The sequence below is a fragment of the Notothenia rossii genome (assembly GCF_949606895.1).
Source record: "Notothenia rossii genome assembly, chromosome: 1".
Classification (NCBI taxonomy): domain Eukaryota; kingdom Metazoa; phylum Chordata; class Actinopteri; order Perciformes; family Nototheniidae; genus Notothenia; species Notothenia rossii.
The window spans coordinates 19,610,781-19,634,771 of record NC_136912.1 but is presented as its reverse complement, the minus strand read 5'-3'; the positions used below and the strand labels follow the sequence as shown (position 1 = coordinate 19,634,771).

At 40.1% G+C, this 23,991-nt stretch overlaps 1 protein-coding gene across 3 annotated transcripts in view; it reads left to right on the top strand.

Annotated features, from left to right (window-relative positions):
* The window catches only part of rab11fip4b (RAB11 family interacting protein 4 (class II) b), a 62,048-nt gene extending 38,883 nt beyond the window's left edge, over window positions 1–23,165 (top strand). For 2 of the 3 annotated variants that reach the window (XM_079679375.1, XM_079679374.1), the window contains 13 exons: window positions 6,047–6,291; window positions 8,484–8,672; window positions 10,681–10,815; window positions 14,102–14,137; window positions 15,370–15,469; window positions 15,902–16,005; window positions 16,230–16,370; window positions 16,701–16,782; window positions 17,407–17,544; window positions 17,699–17,857; window positions 19,460–19,540; window positions 19,971–20,114; window positions 20,715–23,165. In XM_079679375.1, coding sequence (XP_079535501.1) covers window positions 6,047–6,291; window positions 8,484–8,672; window positions 10,681–10,815; window positions 14,102–14,137; window positions 15,370–15,469; window positions 15,902–16,005; window positions 16,230–16,370; window positions 16,701–16,782; window positions 17,407–17,544; window positions 17,699–17,857; window positions 19,460–19,540; window positions 19,971–20,114; window positions 20,715–20,834 — 1,674 coding nt within the window. In that variant the 3' untranslated portion in view covers window positions 20,835–23,165. The remainder of the gene's footprint in view (window positions 1–6,046; window positions 6,292–8,483; window positions 8,673–10,680; window positions 10,816–14,101; window positions 14,138–15,369; window positions 15,470–15,901; window positions 16,006–16,229; window positions 16,371–16,700; window positions 16,783–17,406; window positions 17,545–17,698; window positions 17,858–19,459; window positions 19,541–19,970; window positions 20,115–20,714) is intronic. The other variant, XM_079679376.1, reaches the window with a different exon arrangement.
* Window positions 23,166–23,991: the final 826 nt, after the last annotated feature.

Genomic DNA, 23,991 nt, shown 5'->3' with positions numbered 1-23,991 from the left:
GGGTGTGAGGGGAGGTGGATCGAGAGTCTATCTTCTTAATGACAACACTGTTGTTGTCCAGCCTGATAAAGAGTTTGGGCCTTTGATGACCAACAGTACAAATTCAACACTAACCTCCATTGAATTGGCCTTTTAGTGAGTAATTAGTTCATATCACTCTGCCTGTCACTCTCTAGGGGTCTGCATGTAAAATTGTAGTGTATACAACAGTTTACTAGCACTGTGAGCATGTAGACAACGTCAAGTATGTGGCAAAATATCAAGCCACTGAATAGGACTCATTTGACACATTTTGACCATGCATTCAAGATTCAAAGCTTTTAATGTCATATGCACATAAGCTACAGTGTAGAAATGGCAAAACAAATATTATGACCTGAGCCCCTCCAACTATCGACATATATAATAAAATACAAAAATACAAATAAAAAATAAGGCAAGAAGTCTATATGCACATTAATAGACTATGATACAAGAACAGAATGTAAAATTACAAATTGTACAGTAAGATGAAATTAAATACGGTTCATTACGGTGATAACTATTTAGATAAATAAGTAATAAGTAAATTGCAAGATGAAACTCCCGTATAAAGTCAGTTTCCTACGTACAACAACACATTTCATCTGACTTCCTCAGTATTACCTTTACTTTGTGTTCCTCTGTGTATGTCCAAGGGGAATTTGCATCAGGTATTTGCCTGCAGCTCACGTCAGAGGAAATAAGATTACCGGTACCAATGAATGCGAGCAGGACTTTGAGATAAACGTTTGTTGCCTCCCACTCACCTGTTTTGTTCCCAACCTTTTCTACACTAACAGACAAACAGACGTCTACGACTGTATGTCTCAAGCAACAGAGTAATTGCAATTTTCTCCGCTCTACCATCTGTCTCATAATTTCCCTCCACCTCCACTTGACCAGTGACAACATCTCTCCCTGTTTGGTTTCCTGTAGAGAAGTGTCCTTGCTCTCTCTTTTTCTGTCCCTCTATCTATGTCTCCTCCATTTCTAATGCAGCTGCAGTGGATGTAAATAATAAATGTTTCCCTGAGAGCCTGGCTGTATGCCAGACTCTTCCTTACTCCGTCTCGTACATAACTATCCATGCTTTACAACTGTCGCACAACAACTGTACCTGGGACATCTGGGCTAACATTCTTTATGTCTACACTGAAGGAGTCTGACCCATATTTTTCAAAGGAAAGTGTACACTTTTTAAGTCCCTCATGACCTGTAATGCATCTGTCATGTGTGAGTAATTCAGTGATGATATAGGATGTGTAGAAGCTCGTCTTTTAACACAGCACCTGGACAGGGCACTGCTAGGTAGGTCAGTGAGACAGGAAGAGCATTCACACTAGGGCTGCATGATATATCGTGTCGTGATGATAATCACGTTATGCACATGTGCGATATTCACATCGCAGGACGTGCAATTTTTTATTTTATTTTTTTAGGACGTGCGATATTAAGTAGGCAAATGAACTCAAACACGTCATGTTACAATTATTTTGCTGCTTGCTACAAAAAGAAAACGTGCGCGGCTCTCATGTCAGGGGTACTTCAGTGAGTGACATGCAGGCTCTGCATGCACACCAATCGCATTCCTTCTTGATCATATCACAGCAGGATAACCGAGCTAGCTCAGCTTGATGCTCTGATAACTTAAGATCCAGAAGTCCGTGATTAAAATCCTTCATCCGGTTAAATATCGTTAAAAAAATACTGATTGTATAGCGTTAAAGTTCAAGAAAGGATGGTTTGTGGACAAAAAAAACGGTCTTTTCTTCAATTCCTGTATTTTTTTCATATCGCAATATATATCGCAGGGGAAGAAAAAATATCGCAATATCAGTCCAATATCATGCAGCCCTAATTCACACACATTTATGGCTATAGTCGCGCAGATTCATACAGTTTTACCTAAAAACACTCATAGACTAAAATGTACCAAAAATCTCTGGGAAAAGGAAGACATCCATTTTCTTTAGTGTTTTTCATCTCTACACGTTTTTCTTCTCTGACTTAGCCTCACCTGGGATAGTGGAAACAAAAGCAGGTCAGACCCCGCAGCAACAGACTCACACAGATCCTATTCATTTGAGTTACCCCAGCATGCACGATGAGGAGAGTAATATTATAAAGCTGTTCTGTTTTTACTCCTTTGTCTTTCTAATCCATTGCCATTAATGTCGATCTAAGCTCAATAGAGTGTAACTTATCTTTCAGTGATTAATCTTCTGTCATGCATTTGGACTTATTTTGTTATAGTCTATGATTTGGACCTGTTAGATGTCATCACGTTGATATTTGGGAAACATTTTAGCAACTATGAATGTATTTTAAAAATGCTATTGGTATGTGAAATACTACCCTGCAAAACAAATTCACTGTAGTTTAAAATGGATGTTGTATAACACATGTGTACATTGTACTTCTGAAAGGCTTCCTTGTCTCATAGATTCATTCACCAGATGAAACCTGCTGATAACGGGGCTGATTTTGCCCAAAACAAACATTTAAGGTTGATTAAAGTCATACTTGGACCAAAGGGTGATGTGAAGGCGAGTCAAGCTTCAGGGCAGGGACGCTACTGTTAAAAGCACAGCAGATCTTAGCGTCGCTGGTTCAAAGCCATCAGCAAGTTTTCTGCTGTTTAGCAGGCCATCTATGTGTGCCTGGGGAATCAAGCTACTCCAAACTGGCTCATGTTTTGGCAGTTACTGCCCCAGGCTGATCTGCAGAGCAGGCAGGTACAGAGGGAGGCCTACTGTAAACACACGTACCACAAACACACACACACGCACTCCTCACTTCATGACCACAGTTTGACTTTTCTTATCAGATCAACTTAAAATGATGGGCAGAGTGCAAAGTATGATGTCACTGTCCATCAGCGCTTCTTTGCCTGAAACAACAGCTGTCACAAATGTTTTAATGTCCCGCCTAAATGATGACACATGTGCTTCTGTTCTCCCAAAATTGTTACTTTACTGTTTTTAAAAAGAAAATTGGAGTGTTCCTCTGAATAGAGAAAAAATAAAGCTCTTTAAAAACTTTAAACCGTGCTAGACAGCCCAAATTGGTATATTTCTTAGTTTAGCAAAGACACAATGTAGTTCAAGAGAATCAAGGCATTAAAGTCCTTATCTTGCGTAATTTACTGTAGCTGAAAGATCATAGAACTGTTTCAAAATGCATTAACTTGTTGGGTCTTATTCCAGTAACACGTGATATAGATCGAATATCGTTTCCTATTTGCTGTAAATCACTTGTTAATATCGGGAAAATGGGTCAAATTCAGAGGTATCCAGAAAAGTCTGGATTCAAACTTGCCGCTGCTTGTGCTGTGTCGTGACGTCACGTGTGGTTCCGCGAATCCTGGTGAGTTCAGCCCGTCCCAGCATCACACAGTGTAGCATTGCTGGTATAGCCGCATGTCAACTTTGTGTATCAGTGTTTATCTCCGAGTTTGTCTTGTTTTTTCCGGATCATGGTGAAGAGGTGTGTCGTTGGCGGGTGTAGCAACACCAATCGGGATGGTTTTACCGTTCATTTGTTCCCGAAAGAGAAGGTTTTACGGGAGAAATGGGAGCGATTTGTGCGATCCGGACGGCAGCAGGGAGCCAGACAGCGGCAGCCGGGAACCACACGTGACGTCACGAAATGGCCTGCTTCCAGAAGCAAAGTTTTTTTATTGGACCTAATATTTTTCCTTTTTTTACATATTATTCAGTATGAAATAAAGAAACATACATTGACTATCTGTTGCATACACCCCCCAGAAATCAACTGCCAAAAAAAGTTTTTAATGTAAGATAAGGACTTTAATACCTATTTTGATATTTCATGAATATTATCACTTAAACTAGTAAATGTTGTTGAATTATACATATTCAACTTTTATTTTCTTTATTTGTTTGCATTGCATCTGCAGTTTTCCTGACTTTTTCCTCCCCTGTTAAGTGGGGTTTATTCATGTATTTTATTCTTCTACATTATGTAGACTAGCGAAACATAAAAAACCTCCTCTTCTCTCTTCCCCTGAGCCAGCTCAACAGGTCACTCTTTCCCGCTGGGTTTGCTTGTTCAGTTCTATGAATTGTTATGATGGAGCACAGAGGGGCTGCTGCCTGTTTCCTTGCCTCTTGCTGTTTCTTTTTTCTGCTGCAGGGAAATAAGGAGAGTGGTCTAAGGAATCCTACAGAGATCTTTATCCTTGGTTTTATTCTCGGTGACTCAGCTGCAGACCCCATGTTGGCCCTTTGTAACAGTACAGACCCTCAGTTTATGATTTTAATGGCTACTTTTTAAATTTGGTTCTGCAAAGGCTTGAAGGTTTGCCTGTGTGTTGGGAGGGGTATGGGATAGGGATGTAAACAAACGTGAATAATAATGAAAAAAAGTGTTGCTATAATATTCTTAATTTACAAACCATCTCAAAGGTGTATGCAACATTTTCCAGAGGCAATTATAACCACATTTAATCTGGATTCGCAATAAGGCCCAACAAGATATTATGGCCCATTAGTTTGAATATTCATGTGTTTTAATATTAACAATACATTTAATTTATATAGCACATTTCAGGGTACCCAAAGTCACATTTTCTTTTTTTATAAGCTTTTAGGAGACATTTCTGATCAACTTTGCATTTATCTGGACTGCCTTATTTGATGTAATTACATACTTACTGTACCTACTTACATCAAATCCGGATGTTTTAGTAACATTTTGGTGTGGCTCATTCTGGTACAAATCGAGCTACATATATATATATATATATATTTCACAGACAAAGATACTAGCTTTGCATTACTCTCCTAGTGTGGGACTGGAAATGAGTTATTCATCCATGATCAGTGGAGCTTAAAGGATAAAAATTCAGGGTTGTGTTGGTGTGTGTGTGAGAGAGAGAGAGAGAAAGAGAGAGAGAGAAAGAGAGAAAGAGAGAGCAGTCTTAATCTTTGTTACTGAAATATTTTATTGGTATGTGATGTTGTATATTACCCACCTGACTTTCCTCAAGATACTCTGTTATCTCTCGGCCTCCACAGCTCTCGTCTAATTTCACTTTCAAACTGTGTTGCTAATTCCTTTGCATTCCTTCTCAGCTTTGTTCCTTATGCTCTCTTTTTCTTATCCTCACTTGTGTGCTTCTCTGCTATATTTATTCATCCTCAACACCTCCATCCATGCCTGTTTCCCTCCCTCTACACCTTTCTGTTACTCACTACCCAGCATGCACCTCACCCCCGTGCTCTCTCTTTGCCTGCCCTCGTCCTTCAGCTGTTCAGTCATGCTGGGATAAGTCCTTGTTCTCTGTTGCATTAGTTGAGATTTGAGCCGTTGAAGAGTGAAACTGATTGGAGCTTGAGCTGTGATCTTTGAGCTGTTGCCCTTTGACCTTTTCTAGCCATCGAGGCCTCCTGTGTGAACTTAAGACTATTCCCACAGTGAAGGAATTTACTAAATGGGAAATCCAATTTAACTCAGAATCCACAAGTGCTACTCACTATATTCCCAACCACCATGAATAGGAAACAGCATATTACAAGTTCAGGGACAGTTTTGATATTCAAAAAGTAACACTTTTTATTTAGTGTGTATTCCTACAGGCGAGTTAGTGCCACTGAGTTAACTAATATTAAATAAATATATCTATTAAATAGTTTTGCCGTTATGTTTTTCTACTGTATTTCTTTGACATTTTGTTGAACCATAAGATGTCATGCTACATTTGCTGCTAGCAGTTCATGTTCACACTTATAACTAAGGAAATACAGACCATAACGAAAAGAAGCACCATTTTTTTTATTATCAGGATTTGTGTTTGTCTGTTTTGAAAATGATGGTATTGACAACATGCTATTAGTTGAAAAAATCAATTGTGTTCGCAAGGTTTACACTAATAAGGATTTTGTCGACATCACGTGACCACAATAACAGCAATACTCAAACCCTCTCTATTTCTGCGCCGTTAGTGTCTTTAAATCTGTGTGTAAACTTACTCTTTTTGCCTTTCTCCCCATCTTTTCTTCAGGGAGGTGCAGAGGAGCGGCTTTGTCCGGTCATCATGTGCACTCGGGCCTTTCCTGACCCCGTCCCAGAGTGCCAGTTATTCCCTGGAGAGGTGGAGGAGCCTGAGGAGGCAGAGGAGGGCAGGGAGAGGGAATCAGACAGAGACAGTGCAGTGGAGAGCACCCTGGGGTCTGACACCTCCGACGGGCCCATTAGACCTGGAGACAAGGGAGACATTCTGGGAGAACTCTTTTTGTCTGGGGTGAAGTAAGCTTTGTTCCACATTTCTTTACTACTACTCTAGTGTCTCACTGTCTCACTGTCTCTATATCTTACGTCAGACCCCAATGGATGATGATCCTTTTACTGGTGATGCAAACATAAGAGACATTTTACACAACACACTCTGTTGTATTTGTTCTATGTCCTATCTTCATGTTGCATTGTTGGAGGAGCCTTTGACTTGAGTTTTTCATTGCCATCACTGTAGCTACTGTGCACATGAAAATAAAGCAGGGGTGGGGAACCTCCGGCCCCCGGGCCGTGTAAGGCCCGTGAGACCATTTGGTACAGCTCTCGAGGTAATTTATAAACAAACGCAAAAAAGAAAAAACGTAAGACATCTACAGTAGACCGCAAAAAAATCAAACAATCGAGTGCCTGTTTTTCCTGGCCAAGGTCAGGGCCCTTGAACACAACACGAGCCTAACGTGTCATCACGTGGTATATGTCTCGTCTGTGTTGGGTTCAGAATTCCAGAAAAGAAAGACAACTTCTAAGTTGAACTATTTATTGTAAAGAGAGCAAAATATATATTTTACTTGGCCAAGGACTCATCACTTCTTTGGGAATAACAGGCAGCAAAGCTGTAATCTGTAACCACCAAATCCGTCAAGAGCCTCGAACCTCGTGCGACAATACATTTTATTACACAAGGCTTTGCCCGTACATTTATGATTGGTCAAGACTAGCTGAAGAGATACCATGGTTTAGACTTGGTTCTCTTTGGTTGGTGCGCAGACTCAGATAGTGTCTTGGCAACAAGATCCTCCAATCAGCATTCGGCCGGCCTGTGGAAGTCCCTCCCTACTCTGGCACCATCATACTAATTTGTTTTCTCTAACGTTTCTTCAGATATAGTGGGAAACCATAATGTTGCTTTCTAGCTTTGTTGGGGAGCGCCGCTCCCGTACAAAGTGAAGGCCGGTGCGATGTGCTGTTCTGACTACCTCTTTGTGTTCTCTCAGTCTCTGCACTTGACCTTGCTACTTTCAATATTGCAAGCTAAACACTTTCTCATGTAACTTTTCCCTTCGTTCCTGTCCACCCCATCAAAACTTGGGGGGGGTGATTGGGTCCATTTATTCCAAAGTCACAGCACATACAATGAGCACAATAAGCAAATAATGTAATAAAAATAATCTTGGAATGTTATATAAAAATAGACTCCACAGGCAGCATGCCACCGGACCCCCCTAGAGGAGGTTTGGTCCCCCCCCACTTAAAGGTGACCGATCATGCAAAATGCACTTTTGTACTTCTTTTATACATGAATATGTGTCCCCGGTGTTCCAGGGAACTCACCAAGTGTCAGAAAACACAACCCTCTCTATTTTCCTCCATACCCAAATCTCTTAAAAAGGGGCTGGAACGGATCTGATACAGACTGATCCAGATTTGAACACTTCTGTGACGTCACAGAAGTGGCGCTACGGCTATTGGGCCAACTCCACCAATCAGGAGGAGACAGCCACGGACATTGCCCATTGCCGCTCGAAAGCGCTGGAGCCGCTGTAGTACATATGCCAGGCCTGTAGATGGTGCTGTTCTCACAGAATCAGCCCATGAAAAGAAAGTGTTAAATTGAGCGAAATGAGGAATGGCTGAAATGCATGATCTGTTTGGTATTTTGAAAAATAAAAAGTATAAATATGTCTTATATAGGTATGGTCCTACACTATATTATTAAAATATAGCATGATAGGTCCATTTTAAATCATGTCCACATGGATAGGAAACTAAATACATTTGCACACATCTTGTGTCCATATCTTTCTGTTGTGGTGTTCATGCCACAACCGTGCACGGTAATATATCTGGATTAAGAGGTTGCTTTTTCTTTGCACAGCATGAAAGAAAGGCGAAATGAATGGGCTGTGATTTTAGTATTTTTAAGCAGAGGTCAATAATTTGTACGGCCCTCAGAGGATATTGAAAAAATGTAAATGGCCCTTGAGAGGAAAAAGGTTCCCACCCCTGCAATAAAGCCTTGAATCTTGAAAGCTACCTATATTCATGTGGAAAAAGTCGGTTCTTATTCAGCTTTCTAAAATTCTGTGTGCGACTCAAATATAATATTATTATTTTCCAATAAAGGCCTGATTGTTATGTTCACAGTAGCATTTTCTTTTCTTCCTCTATGACTAAGTGCTAACTATGACTAATTCTGTACTTTGTAGGGGTGGTCAAACCAGCGCCTCAGTGACCTCCGACTTATCAACACGATCCTCGGCTTCTCTGAACGAAGAGCAGTTTGAAGACTACGGGGAAGGGGACGAACCAGACTACACTCCCAGCAGCCCCTGCCCGGACGACGAGACTCGAACCAACGGCTACTCAGACCTCGGATCATCATCTGTTCCCTCCAGGTAAGAGAGATACTTTAGATCAGGGGTCACCAACCTTTTTTAGGACGAGGGCTACTTTCAAAAAATAAAACAAGTCGGGGGCTACTTTTACTCCTCTTTTTTTTGTTTTTTGCAGTGTATATATTTAGCACATTTTAACATTATTGTATGCTTACCTTTAACCTTTGTGTGCTGTTTGGGTCTGTGGGACCCGTTTTCAGTGTTTACTAAAATAACATGTATGCAATTTAATTATTTTAACCTGCTTTATTTTGGGGGGGGACCTCACATCCTCCAGGGGAATTTTTTTTTAAATGTTGAAGTGAAATGCATCAATCTGGAGCACAAAATGAATTGATGGATACAGCTCTCAACACTCATATGAAAGGGAGTTGTATACTTTTCAATAATCCAAACATCTTTAGTATATGATCAGAACCAATAACAAATAATTTCAACTTGTTTATTCTTATCTTATGTTACTTAGTTAGCATTCTATCTTTTCATTTATGCATATTTGGCTAATCACTCCCCTTTTAAACTGTTTTTTTTAAGGAAATTACGCCATGTGTATGTGTGCGTCAAGTGCATTAAATATATATGCAAGTTGCAACACACACACACAGTAAAACTCTGCCCCTCATGTGTGGTATCGGCTGGCATGATAGGCTGTTCAATGGGGCTGATGTGTAGATTCTGCCAGAAGGAAAATCAGCGGGGAGGTGCCACATTGCTTTTCTTCCCGACTGCAACGCTGGTCCCGCAAATCAAGCCACAACGTGATTGGTCGATATTCATTGTGGGGGAGGGGGGAGGAGGGGTATTAGATAGATATAGAGTTGTAGTAAGTAGATAGGGTTCGCTATGATTGAGGTTTCGTTTATGCATAGGGTAGGTTCTTTTAATTACATTTCTTTTTTTGTTTTGTGTATTTTATACATTTTGGATTTGCTTGGAGAGATATTTTTAGAACATGCCCGGCGGGCGACTCAAGTTGCCCATGCGGGCGACTAAGTGCCCGCGGGCACCGTGTTGGCTACCCCTGCTTTAGAGGGAGACATTTTTCTTCATGATGTGGAGAGGTGCCAAGGTATGACCACCTCTGTGTACATCATCAAAAAAATGATATCTTCTTAAAATGAAATGTTACAGGTTATTTGACATTGATTCATTTCTGTAGATACAACTCTGTTAAACATTATGGACTCTGCAGAACCATTAACTGACTCATATTATTCTGCGTTTTGACTGTAGAAGTGTAGCTTAGGAGTTCTTACCCTTAAGGCCACATTAATATTCATCAACAGCTCGAGTTTAATGGGATTAAGTCTCTCGGCTGATAGACTGGCTATACTGCTCCATGCTCCTTCCACGCATACCAAGCAGACAGCACTCACATGGCATGGAGATTTAAATAAAAAATGAGGCCTGGATTTACAAGAAGTATTAGACAACTCAGCATGGGAAATAATTTTGGATAACTACAGTACAATGTGAGTTCAAAGTTCTCTCGCAAATGTTGGTAAAGTGCCCTATACCAAATATTTTGAATGTTTTTGGTTGAAATGTGGATTCCTCTACTTTGTTGACTTTCAAAGCACATACAATGCGCTGTGATAAAATGATTGGATTTTGAGGTAGATATCGGAAACAATAACAAAATCAGCGTGTGTAAATTCAGGGGTTTTTTTTGTCATGATTTAATCAGCACCTTCCGTCCATACTGTAACACAATCATCTAAGAAGAGAATGTAAGTAATATTTCTGGATTCAAATATTCAGAAAATAGTTTGTCATCTCATAGATGGTCTGATTTAGTTGTAGTCGTTATTTCTCTTATACAGTGGATACACAGTATATAGTGGACAGCCAGATCAATTGTCTTAGTGCCTTGGCGTCGGCCACATGTTTTTGCATAGGCCTCACTTTTCACTTGTTGTATATTCAGACATGCATATGCAAGTAAAGCTGGTTACATTTGGAAAAAGGCTGTATCAGCAAATAAAACTTCTCTCTGTGCGTGTTTCAGTGCCGGCCAGACTCCTCGTAAGGTGCGTCAGCATTACACCGGTGAAACCATGGATGTCTACTGTTCTCAGTGCAGCAAAAAGGTCAACCTGCTGAATGACCTGGAGGTTCGCCTCAAAAACCTCAAGTCTAACAGGTAGGAGACACACACACACACACACACACACACACACACACACACACACACACACACACACACACACACACACACACACACACACACACACACACACACACACACACACACACACACACACATACACACACACACACAAACTGGGAGACAATGGACTCTGCCCTGCGGAATAGAAGCCCCCCTTTAACTACCCCAGTTTTAAACTCACCCCCTAACATATAAACTATCTCTGCCTTCTTAGTGTTTACGCTGTTCTTTCAGTGAACCCTCACGTCTCTCTCTCTCACTCTCTATGGAGCCGTTTCTCTGTTTTGTTCTCATTCAACACACACAGTATTACACAAGATCTACACACTAAGGTTGTTAGTAGAGCTTCCATGATATGTCTCTGTGAGCTTTTTCTACACAGTTGTGAACATTTCCTGCTGACAACCACACTTTTATTCTGACTGCGAGTCAGTTAAGTCAAATCAAATCTCTAGCATGTATTCGCTGAGTCCAGTTTTTTCCTTCCACCTTTGTTCAAAAAATGGACTAGTCCACACAAACAGTCTTTTTCATGAAACGTGGATTTTATTATCCATTTTGGCCTTTTTTCCCACAACGAAAAGACTCTTTGGGTCACTAAAACTGAGCTTTAGACTTTCAAATTATTTCAAATAAAACAGCATTTTAGGCTTGTGACATCAGAGTGAGACATCACCATGGTGGCATTTCACACAACGGCTGGGATTTGGCTAAACATAGTGCTATAATGTATGTTGTAGAGGTACAGGGATTAGAAGTAAATAGTGTCCAATCACAGTGGACTGGTGAAGTTGAGGGTTCACTGTTTGCTCTGTGGGCTCTTACTTTGTATAATATAATAAGGGTTGAGTAAGAGTCCCTTCCCGCTTCATGCAGTCATAAACACTAATTGGTGTTTATATAAGACAGGTCGGTACTCTGCTTACCTCATCAGCCATTGTAATAGTTAATCTATTATTGGAAACATAATCCATTGTGACAATTAATAGCTTACTGGCTCCCTGATGACTCAAAAGCACATGCACTGTTTTAATGTGTATTAACTGCTTTATCTGTATACCATCCAATGACTTGAGAGGTGCTTTTAAATCAAATGTAATATTGCTATTATTATTTAAGAGCAGTGAATGTTGTAAAATCATGTTTTAAGTAAATAGTGTAACTATGAAGTCACCTTTTCCCTTGTTACTCACTGCTGAATGTGCAGAGTGTCTCCCCAGAGAGAAAGGGCTCTATAATCCAACATGTCTCTCCTAATGATGAATTACGAAGGAGAGATGTGCAGAGAGAAAGAGTTAGAGAGTGGGAAGAGCAAGAACAAGAGAGAGTAAATTGATTGAATAAATGACTTTGAATGGAGTGAGCTCACACGAGGCAGACACAGGCTGAAAGAGGAGGGTGGTGGTGATTTTAATGAAGAAAGATGAATATGAACGGACTAAAATATGAAAATGTCTCTGTATAGATCCGTTCCAAGAATGATTGATTTTAGACTTAATAGATTCTGAATGGACAGAGAAAGGAGCTATTGCCAGTAAGCAGTTAGGGTATTTAAAACATTTGGGCATGTCTGGCTCCTTTACATACAATTAATTAAACTCAATTGGCCTCAGGGTAGCATGGGTAATACAATTCGGAAGTTTGTAGGTTGATTTGAAAAAGGAACATACAGTGGGGCAAAAAAGTATTTAGTCAGCCACCAATTGTGCAAGTTTTCCCACTTAAGAAGATGAGAGGCCTGTAATTTTCATCCTAGGTATACCTCAACTATGAGAGACAAAATGAGAAAAAAAAATCCAGAAAATCACATTGTCTGATTTTTAAAGAATTTATTTGCAAATGATGGTGGAAAATAAGTATTTGGTCAATAACAAAAGTTCATCTCAATACTTTGTTATATACCCTTTGTTGGCAATGAAAGAGGTCAAAAGTTTTCTGTAAGTCTTCACAAGGTTTTCACACACTGTTGCTGGTATTTTGGCCCATTCCTCCATGCAGATCTCCTCTAGAGCAGTGATGTTTTGGGGCTGTCGCTGGGCAACACAGACTTTCAACTCCCTCCAAAGATTTTCTATGTAGTTGAGATCTGGAGACTGGCTAGGCCACTCCAGGACCTTGAAATGCTTCTTACGAAGCCACTCCTTCGTTGCCCGGGCGGTGTGTTTGGGATCATTGTCATGCTGGTGGCTGACTAAATACTTTTTTGCCCCACTGTAGATGTATGTGCAGTATACATCATAGAAACTGAAGTCAATTCAAAGTTTAGCTTTCATTAAAAACTAAAGGCCATTCTGGTAACGTCTTCATCAAATATTCTTTATGAAATGCAGTTTATCTTTCCATGATCAAAACAACAACATCTGTGCAATGGTCCTGTGGGTTGAAGCAAAAGGGCATGGTTACAGTACTCTAGCATCAACTTAAAAATGCTCATCGTTTATAAACAAAATGAAAGAACTTCAAATGTTAAATGTTTTCAATGTGTATATTTTGTACATAAGAGCACCAGTGCATCAAAGACTGAAGCTAGAGCACATTATCACAAATGTTTAATAATTCATAAGTGGTTTAATGCAGATGAAAGTTCAAAGATAGATTTTTGGAGCAGTAACTCTGCTCTGCCATTTAGACTTTTTCAAAGAGGAATCTAAGTGAAACATTAGCAGCAGAGAAATAGTTCCTAATTTAGAGTTATAGAACCTGTAAAACTTTGCCAAGAGGATCCGCCTTTTGGACACCTGGTCAGTTATTTACTGGTGAAGACTCTCAATATTGTACCAAGCTGTTTCACATGGATGCCACAGTGATCATTTCTGAATTTGAACACAATTATTTTTATAGAACTAGCTATTTATTGTACTGTACTACTGCTGCCTTAATGTAGATTCTACTGTTTTAAATAAACCTTGTCCAGGGGTTGGTGATCATGTCAGTTTTCAGCAGACATTCTGGCCCTACAGTATGTTTGCTCACTTGTGTTAATCCAATGTGAAACCCCGCTCACACAGACACAGTCTTTGGGCTTTTGTCGCCCTGAGACATTTGCTGAGCTGGCAGAAACCCTCTCTCACTGAACCACCAGTTCAATTGTGTTATCATTGACATGTCCTTCTGAGTTTCTTTCTCTCTCTTTCCTGCCTGTCTGTCACACACAATAGCCCAAATCTTAATTGCCATCAGTAGTTCCAGTGTATTGTGACTGTAGACATATCTGTGACAATTTACTGTAATGTGTGTCCTTTTGTTTTTCCCCTCACAGCCCCAACAGGAAGATCTCCAGCACTGCTTTTGGAAGGTAATCCCCTGTGTGTGTGTGTGTGTGTGTGTGTGTGTGTGTGTGTGTGTGTGTGTGTGTGTGTGTGTGTGTGTGTGTGTGTGTGTGTGTGTGTGTGTGTGTGTGTGTGTGTGTGTGTGTGTGTGTGTGTGTGTGTGTGTGTGTGTGTGTGTGTGTGTGTGTGTGTGTGTGTGTGTGTGTGTGTGTGTGTGTGTGTGTGTGTGTGTGTGTGTGTGTGTGTGTTGGGAAGGTCACTCACTTGTACTCTGTGTGTTTATGCATTATATAGCCTTTGCTGCACATGTTTGCTCTATTTGTTGACACATACACAGAAAGATTAGTTATCACTCGGCTGCTAGACCATTGTCCTCTTACAGCCAGTTAATTAGTTACTGGTTATTTAGAGAAAACGCTGATCTGAAATCATATGTGCTGTAAAAATATTTAGTTTTTGCAGTTTGAAAAAAGAATACTTTAGCGATGTACAGTATCCCTCTCCATGGCCTGCTAGTCTGTACTGAGTGAAGTGTTTTGTATCCAGGGTTTTGTCCTGTTTCCCCCCACAGTAACTGAGTTACAGCGACAGAGTGAAAGTGGCCTGTCAGACCTGATCTATGTTTCCAATATGAGGTTCTGCTCCCTCCCTCTCTTGCTTCTACTGTCCTCTCTCTCTGGTCTGATTACTTCTTCTACTTTATCGCTCCCTTTATCTGTTATTCTGATCCCTCTACTATCTGTTTCCTCTTTTTAGCTACGAGCAGCAGCTCTATAGCTCACTCAGTTGGTTGGTCAGTCCACAAAATGGTCCCCATATTTTGGAGTAAACAATCATTCATGTCTCCTCTCCATATTTCTAATCTCCGTAATGTATTAGAAGCTTGCTATTCACAAGTAATGTGTGCGTGTGTGTGTGTGTGTGTGTGTGTGTGTGTGTGTGTGTGTGTGTGTGTGTGTGTGTGTGTGTGTGTGTGTGTGTGTGTGTGTGTGTGTGTGTGTGTGTGTGTGTGTGTGTGTGTGTGTGTGTGTGTGTGTGTGTGTGTGTGTGTGTGTGTGTGCCTGCTTGGCTCTGCCCTCATAGTCCTATACCATCTATGCAACCTTGCAGAAGAATCACTGCAGAGCTGAGCTCATTACATCACACACACGCACACACACACACACACACACACACACACACACACACACACAGCTGGTCCTCACCTGGGTCTATAACGGGCAGATTCTTAATGTTTGTGTCTCTGTGTGTTTGGCAGGCAGCTGCTTCACAACAGCAACTTGAGCAGCAGTAACGGCAGCACTGAAGACCTTTTCAGAGACAGCATCGACTCCTGTGACATCGACATCAATGAGAAGGTGCGAAGTGTGTGTGTGCGCTTTTGTTTATCCATAGTATATATTGATCCTTGGTCTTTCTAGTAAAAAATCTCTTAATTACCCACAAATGTTTGTAGGAAGTTAGAAGAACTCTTCCTGTTTCTGTGTGACTATTGAAACCTAACCAAACTCAAATATTTTAATATATCTCACCTTAAGCGTTTTTTATGTGACGAGTTGTTCCTGGTAGATGCACAGCTCGAGTAGAGAATGCACAAAGATGAGCCCTGTCAGGATTTTGTCTGTAAAATTAAAGGAATAAAGTTATTATCTTTAAGCTTAAACCTTGGGAGTTGTACAATAACCTTTAAGAAATCTGGATAGCGTTATTGTTTAGTTCCAATATGATATTTCTTCTTTGTTTACGGGATGTTTTCTAATTTGAAAGTGAATGCCCTCGGTTTCTTTTAGGTCAGCTTTCTGGAAAAGAAGGTGGCAGAGCTTGAGAATGAGATTCTGATGAACGGTGATATCAAGTCTAAGCTGAAGCAGGACAACACACAGCTAGTACACAGGTAGAGAAAACTGTCCTTCACAAACACACCTGGTTCATTTTTGAACAAATAAATGATCAGCACCATATCACAAAAATCATTCTCTGTTACTGCTTATTGTAGAATTACTTTTTATCCCCAAACATCTAATCATGTCTGCATAATTCAACAATGTAGAAGTATTTTAGTATTGACTGTTTAAAATAAGCTATTTAGTAGTTTGAATGTCGTGCTCATCATCTCAGGGTTAATGAGCTGGAGGAGCAGCTGAAAGATCAGGAGACACGAGGAGAACAAAATCTGCGGGAGGAGCTGAGACGACACCGAGAGTCCTACAGCAAGATGGAGAGAGACAAGGACACACAGATAGAGCTGCTGACCAACCGGTGAGAAGCACAGAAACACAGATAGTCACAAACCCAAACTACACAAACGTATGTGTATTTTATTTATATTCAAATGTATTCAAAGTAGGACGTTTATAATCTGATGCAGAAGTAAGATTTAGATTGGGGTTTTTAGATGTCAAGAACTTTCCATTATCCAGGGGCTCTTAAATCCCTGGATGTGGACGTTGACTTGTGAATGTAAAACTGTAAGCTGAAGAGAACTCACAGATTCCTCCTGGGTTGAGTTTGATGCCTCCGGAGCTACGGAGAGACACACTCAGCTTATATAAACAGGAAACTGATGTGCAGGACATTGTGTTTTCTCAGAGTCAAGCAGGTGGAGGAGGAGAACAGTGAGATGACCCTTAACATGTCGCGGCTTAAATCGCATTCTGAAAAACTGGATGAGGTGAGCCATATTTACTCTTATTTCCTTTGTTCTGTTCTGTTTTCGATTTTACATTCCAAGGTGTACTGAATATTAACAGAGTGTTCAAGTGGCATCAACATGAGTCTGAAAACGTTTAAACAACATATTGCACCCAAAGATTTCATGGTACTGTCAATAAGTTAGTAAATGGTGAAAAAAGAATAAGAAACTGCCATTTTAATGAATAAGATTAGGTGTGCCACTGGATGCTGCTGAGCCATACCTCTAATTGAGACTGTGTTATTGATACAGAAGCAGATACTGTAGTTGTCAACTGTTGCTCACAGAATAAGAATGTGTGACCAAATATGTCATAAAAATGTGAAAAATAACTCTATATTCAAATAAATGTTTGTGGATTCTTTTTTTAAATGAATGCACACTAAAACCCTTTGACCCTTTGTTTCTTAATAGTATATACAAAGGTCTATCATTGTGGATGTATGCAATTCTCTTTATGTGATTTCAAATTTTGAATGACTGCATACTGCAAATAGGAATGTCTGTCTGAGAAGTGAGTATATTCGTCTTATTTGGAATAACACCTCATTTACACAAAATAAACTTCATACGGTAAGTGTGTGCATATCTGTCCTTCGTCAGGAGAAGCAGAGGATGACGGACAAGCTGGAGGACACCAGTCTGCGCCTGAAGGACGAGATGGACCTCTACAGGAAAATGATGGACAAACTGAGACAGAACAGACAGCAGTTCCAGAAAGAAAAGGAAGCCATGCAGGAGGTGGGAAGGACTATTTGATCCAATCAGACACAGTGGATTGTTTGTTCTGCTTTCACTCTTCTATGTCCCAATGCAATGATGCTGCCTCTTACACCTACACCTTCAAAACACTGCACTGGCATTACATAACATGTTCCATCCGTCCTCTCTGCAGCTCATAGAGGACCTGCGTCGGGAGCTGGAGAACCTGCAGCTCTTCAAGCTGGAGGCAGAGAGGCCCGGCCGCAGCCGCAGCTCCTCCTCCGGGCTGGCAGACTTCAACAGCCGGACCAGGGAGATGGAGCTGGAGCACGAGGTCAAGAGGCTGAAGCAGGTACTGATGGAAGACTGTCCAACGTCTTTGTTTTGCATTGTGAGCTCAGGGAGGACTGTATCCGCTGAGTGTGCAGAGATTATTATGAAGCACTTTCACATTGATTTTAAAGATGGGAAGCAAAATGGCGCCTGGTGTACAGCTGCGGTTTGATGCACTAAAGAGTATTCTTTATTTTTTTTAAATACATGCGCGGAGATGCTAATTTAAAAAGCAGGCTACATAATGAAACCGTCACAGGTTGAATGTTCAACATACTACTGTGAAACCACACAGTTGTTTTTTATTTAAATATTTCAACCAAATACTTGTTTTCTTGTCTTTGTGTGTGTCTCACTTTGAAACGGGCTAAATGTTCATTTTATTTCTCTTTCTTAATACTATTATTATAACTTGACACTATGCTACAAATGACTCAAAGTCAGGAGTATGGAATTTAAACACGATCAACACAAGTTTATCTTGTCCCTGCAATATCTCAGAGAAAACATATTCACACACAATGACTCAATTAGAGCCTTGTCATTTTGTCCAATATACCTGCACAGTGATTCGGATTGGCTACTGGAGAATCAGGGTCAGAATATCAAGAACAGCAAGAAAAAGAGCCAAAGACAGCTTAGTATTAACCCTGCACAACAGGAAGATCTCCAGCACTGCCAAAGCCACAGCAAAGCCACACTTTTGTTTTTTACCTGCATACGCTTAATGGACCACTTTGAAACAGAGTGGGTGTAGGCAGAATATATTATCATACCAGTTAATAACATTGGCTCCATGTATTCCCTTAAAAGCCCCTTTAACAGCAGCGCAACCCTTGACATACTGATCGTTTGGTCATGGAGCTTACCCCATCCTCAGAACAGTTTGATATCCACTGCATGTGATCTGTATCATTTTCTTCTGCTCTTACATTTCTGTATTCCCAGGCACAGTGACATTTGCCTCTATTATCTGCCTGCCAGACTTAAATGTCATGTAACTGTTTCCAGTCCTGCGAAGTGTACAGACCTGATGCAAAGTGAACATTAGTTTAGAGACCAGGGAGAAGACGAGTGTTTTTCAGATCTCACCGATGAGGCTAGTGACAGAAGAAGTTATAATATTATTTGAAGTTGTAGAGAAGCCTGTGTCTGACTCATTTTTTATGAAATGTATTGATATGCATTAGCAATGGTGCTCCGTAGGGCCATCTGAAAGTTACTAAACCCTCCAAGCCTTGAAGCAGTTCTGGGAGTGAGTTAGAAGTGCTGATTTGCACTGTTTATATCTTATCAGGGACTAAGATGGTAAAATACATGTCCCCCTGTGGCCTCAGTCCACACTGGTCACACTAGGTGCAGGCAAGCATGAAGGGGAATGATGATAATGGTTTTATTTCCAGCTTCTATCAGCAGATTCTTCTTTTTTCTCTCTCAACATATCAACTTGTATCCTGAGCTTCTTCCTGAAGTATTTGATTAAGAACAATTCAATTAGATTGCCTGTGGTTGGATAAATTATCCAATTTGAGAGTCACAGCCCAGTGACGTCCACGGGGAGAAGCTCACTATATTATGCTTGCCTGTGCACTTCTTTAAATGTCTGTATGTGTGTGTCCAGCCATTTGTGTCCCAGGACTTTCTTCTCCCTGAATTCCAGCACCTGCTGTTGTCTGGGGCTCGGCTCCGTCCTGGTCTCATGGTAAAACTGCGCCTGTGACCTCCTGATTAACCACTAATAGCACTACTGAGCTTGCCCAAACTGAATTGGGGTCAGTTTCTGCAATTCCCCTCACTAATGGTGGAGGATAGAGAGAGGGGAAAAGCAAACTGACCTCTTGTCAGTATTCACAGGCAACTTAATCATGGAGCTTTCATAACACGTCAGACGAAGCAGGGGAGCAGTTTGTTCTGTAACACGTGTAACCCATGTTATGTCCCGTAGGTGTTGCCATAATAGATTGCTGTGTTTGCTGCTGTATGAGATAAGTGCACTGTATGGGTGTGAAGCTTGAGTAGAGACAATCCCTCAAAAGTATTATGACCACCGATGCACTTGTGTTGTCGAGATTGTTATCTAATTCCTTATATATCTCTTTCTCCTCTTCTTCCCTCCCCGACTGTGTTTTTAGGAGAATCAGAAGCTGAGGGAGCAGAACGACGAGCTCAACGGTCAGATCCTCAGCCTCAGCCTGTATGAAGCTAAGACCCTGTTCGCCACACAGACCAAGGCCCAGTCTCTAGCTGCTGAGATAGAAAACGCCTCCAGAGACCAGGTAACATCACAACAAGATACAGACCAGCTATGCATATTTTATTATGAACATTACTCTTGTGCAAACTACCAAGTTTATTCATTTAATTAATCTGAAATATGTTACAGGTGCCGTCCATACATTAGTTGGAGTGTATTTGTAGGTCATATCACAGCATGACAGACATATAGATATTACATTATGTTAGATTTGCATTTATGTGCATAATATGGTGGTCCATTCTCACATAGACTGTAAGACACTGAGCCAAATGAAGTCTGTAATTAAAGCAGCTTTAGAGCTACAATAAATTGTGGATTGATCAATGAATAGTTAACTAGGCAGTGGATTAGCAACTGTATTGATAATGGATTCACCTTTGAAGGAATTATTTAAGCAACATGCAGCATTTATAACAAATAGCAGTATTAATAACAACTTGTGTAGCAATATAAACATAATTGTATATGTACCATATAAGTGAGTAAAGCATATTCTAGCTCTCACAATAGTTCCAAACAAAAGCTCTTGAGTCATCAGGCCTATAAATAGGTCCGATTAGGGTTGACCTTTTTGGCAAACTGAAATGAAAAGGTGTATGACGTACGTCTCTTTCCACAGTTAATGGAAGCCCTGAAAGAGCAGGAAGAAATCAACATTCGACTGCGACAGTACATGGACAAAATAATTCTGTCCATCCTGGACCACAACCCCTCCATCCTGGAGATCAAGGGCGACTAGCAGTGACTCAACTGGAGTGAGAATCGGTCTCGGGCGAATGAAGATCATTCCAGTTGTTTGATCAGAAACTTTAACCTGAGGCAGGAATCTGTACAGGACAACAGAGACAACCAGAGCCAGTCGTAGAAACTGGAACATAAATAGACACACATCGCCCCCTGCTGCTTATGGCAGGGAAGGACATTCGACAGTGGGATTAAGTGCTGAACTGACCGCAGGTCATACTACTGTGACTCTTCTAATCGATCTGTCCTGCTCTTTTTTATTCACTGTCTATGCTGTGAACTGTAGATACTGTCACAATGTTTATCTCATACAACAAAACAGGAATATCCTGCGCTCAACATGCTTTGAGGATTAACAGAGTCGCTGAAAGAAATACACTCGACATACTGTGTTACCTTGACATAAAAACTGGAACAATGTAAAAAACCTGATATGGGTTGTATCGTATCCTGGTGTAATGTTGGCTGTATTATCCGCAGATAGAAAGTTTGGTATGATGTCTTTGGAACATTGAAGCAGACTAAACCTGAGTCTCAGAGGCATGAAGGCCGACCAGAGTATTGCCTGATCTGTAAACTGCCCATCTTTTCTCCTCTGACATGTAGGTGTTTGTTGACGATGAATCATGGATAGGCACGTTTTTAAAGAGAGGATTGAGAAAAGTGTAAAGAGAAAGGAACGAATAAGAGCGCCTTTAGCTACAAGGGTAAACAGAAATTGTGCGCGACAGATGATGGACCACGTATGCAAGCAAAGGAGGGTTTTAGTAAAGTTGGTGATGGTACATTGCAGGTGAATTTGTTTATTTTTGAGAACATGTCTTCCAGTAACCTTGCAACAGCACTTGCAGAGTCAATCAGTCCAATAGTGGCCCTTAGTTTGTTCAGATGAGTAGTCGAGTGTCACTTTAAGGAGCAGAAGCTGCAACCAAGGAGTGTCTTTAAACTGGAACTTCTGAGGCTGCTATTTGCTAGCAACACATTGGCGAATAGGTTCATTGTTGCTAGCAATATACCCCAATGATGTTGAACAGAATTGTGAGCTATGAATGTACAGGGTGGATTTATGTTGAAGTGACTGGAAGCCATTGTAACATGGTTCACTGAATCCTCTCTCTTTGCTCAGTGAAATCACCCTAGATATTGTACGTGAGCATGCACAGGAGACTCACTTTTTGGCACAAAAACTGGATTAGCAATCTCATTAAAGCCTACATGTTGCAAATAGTTTTTTGTGCCCTCTGAAACTCTCTAATACTGTAAATATGAATGTACAACTGGATATTTCACTTTCCGTGAGGCTAAAAAAGGCTTTTTGACTTGAAATCACTGTAATTGGTCAAGATGTGTTGAAACACACATGTACAGTATTAGGTACTGTAATGAAGAGGGCATTGTTGGGGGAGGGGAGACAATTTGAATCTGCTGTATCATGTAATTATTCCAAAACCTAAGTTTTGCTTCCTTGCACAAGAAAAAACGTGTTTGTTTCTTTATGCATGGTTCACCTTTTCTTCTGTCTGTGCCTTTGAGGACATTTTTCAAGACGATGTGCTATAGATTTACATAGTTTTCTGAAGGTGCATTCTATGTCTACGTCTGACATATTTTTTTGACTTGTAAATGTTGTAATTATATAGTGATTTGTATTCATGTGCCACTCACCACTCTTTTTCAGATTGATACTATAAAAACTATTTTATACAGTTTTATCAAAAAAAAACTTGTGATTCCTTAGGTGTCCTTTTAGAAAAGCGTTATAGCACAATGCTTTGTATGGTACGAAGGTTAGCATTTTGGGAACATTTTGTCAACAGTCAGTGTAATGACTTTTTCAATGCAGTTGGGGATGTTTTGTTTCATTTCTCAATCTGTTTTGTTACGGTAAGTCCTTTGCTTTTCAACCTGCTTTGAACTGGCTTTTTATGGTTGAAAGCTGTCTTCCTAACTCAAACTAAATGGTGAACATTATGAGCAATATTAACTTATTTACCTATACCTGCAGATTTGTGTCTTGTTTTGCTTCACAAATCTCTTCATTCTATAGGTGCTCGTGCCATTCTAGATTTAAGAAAATTAATAAACGATACATTAAGCTGTCATCATTAGCGCTATCCAATGATGCAATGTAACTATAAACAGCAATAACAATTGCTTTGGCAGTGATGCTGTCTCATTAAATGTCTTATGTTGAATTAGTTTATTTCCATTTATGTAATTTCTCAAATAATAAAACACTTATTATTTGCCCACAGTGTACACTGCTGATGTCTACGTTTCCATGATGTGGTATTCTGTTCTGTAAATAAAAACATTTGAGCCTAAATATCCAATTCTTTCAAGTTGCCTGACTGATTTCAGAATTTACACTCAATGTTAATGAAACCGGGTTGAATCAGGTGGAATAACTCGATAGACTTTATTTTTAATATTGGAAAAATCACTCAGCCCTTAAGACTGGAGCTGTGTTAGGGAAGGGATAAATTGACCCAGTATTTAGTCAAAGATATGTGACCAACAGAACAGAATATAAACCCTGAAAATACACCATGGGTACACCATGGGTGTATTTTCAACTTATTACACTATTAAATAGCCTACAAGTGTTACCTTCTTACACTCTGTTTCTATATATTCAAAAGGGTATCGTATTGTCATATTAATAATTAAAACACGAGAAAAAATTATATTAACAGAGCATTTTTCAGTATTTATTTAAACTGTCAATTCAAATATTCTTACTGAAAATGAATTTGTTCCATGTGGAAATTAACAGGGCCATTTGTATTTATTATACCAGCCAATTATGATAAGTTTACAGTTAATGTAGCCTATTATTATTACTGTGCGAAGCTGTTTATTCCTTGGTTTGGTTTATGAAAAAAATATCTGGTTCCAAAACGTTTGAAGGTTGTATAGGTCTACTCCCTCGCAGATAATAGAATACAGTAAAACAGATGATTAATTAATAAGAAATATAAAGCTATTATTTGGCGCAAATATGAGTCTTAACAACGACTCCGAGAGCCTTTTGTCTGCAAAGAAGTGGGTTAGTTTGCATAATTTTTTTGAGAAGTGGCTCTTTTGACGCAAGGGGTCACTGTTTAAGCAAACACATTACTATTGCTGTCGTACTCTGCTCACAAAGTCCA